Source organism: Arachis ipaensis, chromosome B06, assembly GCF_000816755.2.
Source record: "Arachis ipaensis cultivar K30076 chromosome B06, Araip1.1, whole genome shotgun sequence".
Taxonomy (NCBI): domain Eukaryota; kingdom Viridiplantae; phylum Streptophyta; class Magnoliopsida; order Fabales; family Fabaceae; genus Arachis; species Arachis ipaensis.
In genome coordinates this window covers 39,296,571-39,300,977 of record NC_029790.2, presented here as the reverse complement: position 1 = coordinate 39,300,977, position 4,407 = coordinate 39,296,571, and the positions used below count along the sequence as shown (strand labels likewise).

Genomic DNA, 4,407 nt, shown 5'->3' with positions numbered 1-4,407 from the left:
GTTTGATAAATTTTTGAATGTGTTCATAAGAGCAGCTGAGTTCGTTATTTGTGTGTAATATTAAGGTCCCTTTTGCTTCGGTTGACGTTGTAGTGTTGTTTTTAGGGTTTTGGCATTTGACAAAGTAGAAAGCTTGTATGCATGACTGACTCGTTTTCTTTTCACATTCAATTTTTGTTTGCATATGATATATGTGGTGGTATTTGTTTCCTGAGAAGGATGTAGGGTGAAAAGAGAACAGTAATGATTATGGTTAATTGATTGTAATACAGAATATTCTGTGCTAAATGTTTTAACTCTCTGCATAAACATTTAGTTCTAGTTTGCTCAGGTAGCAGTTGCCATAAAAGTGGGGATACATTCTGTGTGTTTTATTTATTACCATATGAGTTGTTTTGTTCCTTGGCTGTCTAAGGTTAACTTGTTCCCTATTTAATCATTGTGTTCCTTTTCTTCTTTATTTTTGGGAAAGAAAAGGAAAGACACAATCTGTATTGCACTTGCTGATGACACATGTGAGGAACCAAAAATAAGGATGAACAAGGTTGTGAGAAACAACCTTAGGGTTAGGCTTGGAGATGTCGTCTCTGTGCATCAATGTGCTGATGTCAAGTATGGAAAGAGAGTCCACATTCTTCCCGTTGACGACACTGTTGAAGGAGTAACAGGGAATCTCTTTGATGCATACTTAAAACGTGTGTTACTACTTTCTTGTGTTTGGTTTGTACTGTATTGTTATTTTCTTGAGCGCACCCTCTTTTATTGCATTCTAATTTAGGTTGGCTACTAAGATCCTTTTTTTCCTGTTGCAGCTTATTTCCTGGAGGCATATCGTCCAGTGAGGAAGGGTGACCTCTTTCTCGTGAGAGGAGGGATGAGAAGTGTGGAGTTCAAGGTTATTGAAACTGACCCATCTGAGTACTGTGTTGTTGCTCCAGACACAGAGATCTTCTGTGAAGGGGAACCCGTTAAAAGGGAAGATGAGAACAGATTAGATGAGGTTGGTTATGATGATGTTGGTGGTGTAAGAAAGCAGATGGCACAGATTCGGGAACTAGTGGAGCTGCCACTGAGGCACCCACAATTGTTCAAGTCTATTGGTGTTAAGCCACCAAAAGGAATTCTGCTGTATGGACCTCCTGGGTCTGGCAAGACTTTAATTGCCCGAGCAGTTGCGAATGAGACTGGTGCTTTCTTTTTCTGCATCAATGGCCCTGAGATCATGTCAAAACTGGCTGGTGAGAGTGAAAGCAATCTAAGAAAGGCATTTGAGGAAGCAGAGAAGAATGCACCTTCAATCATATTCATTGATGAGATAGATTCAATAGCTCCAAAGAGGGAGAAGACTCATGGAGAAGTTGAGAGGAGGATTGTTTCCCAACTCTTGACCCTCATGGATGGCCTTAAATCTCGTGCACATGTAATTGTTATTGGAGCTACAAATCGCCCGAATAGCATTGACCCTGCTCTTAGGAGGTTTGGAAGATTTGATAGGGAGATAGATATTGGTGTTCCAGATGAAGTTGGGCGTCTTGAAGTTCTTCGTATTCACACAAAGAATATGAAGCTTTCCGAAGATGTAATGTCAAAATTCTTTCCTCATCTAACTTTTGATTGATTTAAATGCGGTGAATTCTGAAAGAAATATGCTGTCTGGTTATTTGCACAGGTTGATTTGGAGAAGATTGCTAAGGACACCCATGGATATGTTGGTGCTGATCTTGCTGCTTTGTGTACTGAAGCTGCACTTCAATGCATCAGAGAGAAAATGGATGTGATTGACTTGGAAGATGAATCAATTGATGCTGAGATATTGAACTCAATGGCAGTAACAAATGAGCACTTCTCAACTGCTCTTGGCTCAAGCAATCCTTCTGCTCTCCGTGAAACAGTAAGTATTTAATTGGAAGTTTTAAATGTTCCTTTTTTAATGCTAAGCTTCCCTGTTTGGCTACCGTTTGTTGGTCTCACCTATGGTTGCCTGATGTATTTATAACTTAAAACTCTGCTGATGAATCAGGTTGTTGAAGTGCCCAATGTCAGCTGGGAAGATATTGGTGGTCTTGAAAACGTTAAGAGAGAACTCCAAGAGGTAACTGTGGCAATTCCGTTTAATCGCATTGCTGCCTTTGCTTGCTTCTTGTATGCCTCTGGATTTTTTATTTTTTATATTTATATATTGCAGACTGTTCAATATCCAGTGGAACACCCTGAAAAGTTTGAGAAGTTTGGAATGTCACCTTCAAAGGGTGTCCTTTTCTATGGTCCTCCTGGTTGTGGTAAAACGCTTTTGGCAAAGGCAATTGCCAACGAATGTCAGGCAAACTTCATCAGTGTCAAGGGTCCAGAGCTACTCACAATGTGGTTTGGAGAAAGTGAGGCTAATGTGAGGGAAATTTTTGACAAGGCTCGTGGTTCTGCTCCATGTGTCCTATTCTTTGATGAACTTGACTCTATTGCAACTCAGGTTAGTATGGATTGAGGTAACTAGGTTTTGATTTCTAAAACATTGTGGTCTCTATTCAATATATTGGAATAGAGAAATTCTGTTGCTTTAGAGTTCAGACAGATTATAATCTTTTGTGCTTACTTTCCCAATCTTTCTCTTTGCTTTATTATGCAGAGAGGTAGCAGTGTTGGGGATGCTGGTGGTGCTGCTGATAGGGTTTTGAATCAACTTCTTACTGAAATGGATGGGATGTCAGCAAAGAAAACTGTCTTCATAATTGGTGCCACCAATCGACCAGACATCATAGACCCTGCTCTTCTACGTCCTGGCCGTCTAGATCAGTTGATTTATATCCCTCTCCCAGATGAGGATTCACGTCATCAGATATTTAAAGCTTGCTTGAGAAAATCCCCCATCTCAAAAGATGTTGACCTTAGAGCTCTTGCGAAGTACACTCAAGGTTTTAGTGGTGCTGATATCACTGAGATTTGCCAGCGTGCATGCAAGTATGCCATAAGAGAAAATATTGAGAAGGTACAATTCTGGACACTTCTCTATAATCTATTATTTACCGAGTCTTTTAGAATTATAGTTTTTCTTAGAAATGGATTTGTTGTAACAATTTTCGTTATTCTATTTTGAATTCTGTCTACAGGACATTGAGAGAGAAAGGAGGAGAAGGGACAACCCAGAGGCAATGGAAGAGGATGTTGAAGACGAAGTGGCAGAAATCAAGGCAGCTCATTTTGAGGAGTCTATGAAGTATGCACGAAGGAGTGTTAGCGATGCCGACATTCGCAAGTACCAGGCATTTGCCCAAACATTGCAGCAGTCAAGAGGTTTTGGAACCGAGTTTCGGTTCGCAGATACTACCTCTGGTGGTACCGCAGCGGCATCCGATCCATTTGCATCTGCTGGGGGAGCTGATGAAGATGATCTTTACAGTTAAGTTAGGTTTATTTGGTTTGTTTCAATTTACTAATGAATACCAGTGCTATCATTTATGGTGGACTTCATCTGGATTATTGTGTCATGTCATGGTAAAAAGGCATTGGTTCATATGGCCGGCATTTTTTTTGTGCGGAGCCCCCTTAAAAATTGGAAGGGATTAGTACGAAGTTTATTCTGCAACTCCGTATCTTTTGAAACTATTGTGCTCTGTTCTAAATTATCAAAACACCTTATATGAAGACGGTTTCACAGATTTACACCTCATCTTTTTCGCTGCAGCCTTTTATGTGCATATTTTTATGTTCCCGTTTCTTTATGAATGATGGTCCGTTATGGCATTTGTTGTTGTTGGTACAAAACGATCTATTTTTTTGGGGCTATTTTGAAGATGCAATTAGCAGCCTACTAACAATGTGACTGCGATAAAACTCCATGATTAATAAATAGTTGAATTTGTGGCCGAGGCTGTGTACTAATGCCAAGATATTTGCCTCCCAAGATGTCACTCCAGGCGAGAACCTAGCTGGAGGTGACTCAAGATTGAAGAGGCATATATTGCTGCATGGTTTGTCACTTTATCTGTGTCTGGGCTCCTATGACCGGTTGTTTACATACTTTAACAGTAGATTTTCTCGCCAATTGTAAGTATTGATCTAGTTTTATATTAGAATTAAATTTTGATGCGTTGATTGTCATGCTTCCAATCAAATTATTTTATTTTTATATGACTTTCAAATATTGTATCTGAGAGTCAGTTGTAAAACTTCCAAGTCTTCAACACAGCAATGAACAATCTGTACACACACCCTATCAGGGTTTTTGTCTCTTGTTAGGGGAGACGATTTTGGATGGAAGGGCAGTAGTTTTCGGTTGTTAGTATTGCTCTACTACTTGTTCGACCTCTCAGTGGTGGCACCTCAAAGAACCCCGCCTCGCTCCCCCCAACCTCTCTCTTTTCATTTCATCTTCTGCCATCACAGTTGGTGAATGTTATGGGGTCTATAACA

At 40.0% G+C, this 4,407-nt stretch overlaps 1 protein-coding gene across 1 annotated transcript in view; it reads left to right on the top strand.

The window, feature by feature from the left end:
• LOC107648610 (cell division cycle protein 48 homolog) overlaps positions 1-3,664 on the top strand; it is a gene marked incomplete in the record, with an annotated part of 4,062 nt that extends 398 nt beyond the window's left edge. The window contains 7 exon segments of the mRNA XM_016352415.2: positions 466-695; positions 813-1,579; positions 1,670-1,891; positions 2,021-2,092; positions 2,186-2,467; positions 2,624-2,983; positions 3,105-3,664. Of these exon segments, the coding sequence (XP_016207901.2) occupies positions 466-695; positions 813-1,579; positions 1,670-1,891; positions 2,021-2,092; positions 2,186-2,467; positions 2,624-2,983; positions 3,105-3,398 (2,227 nt within the window).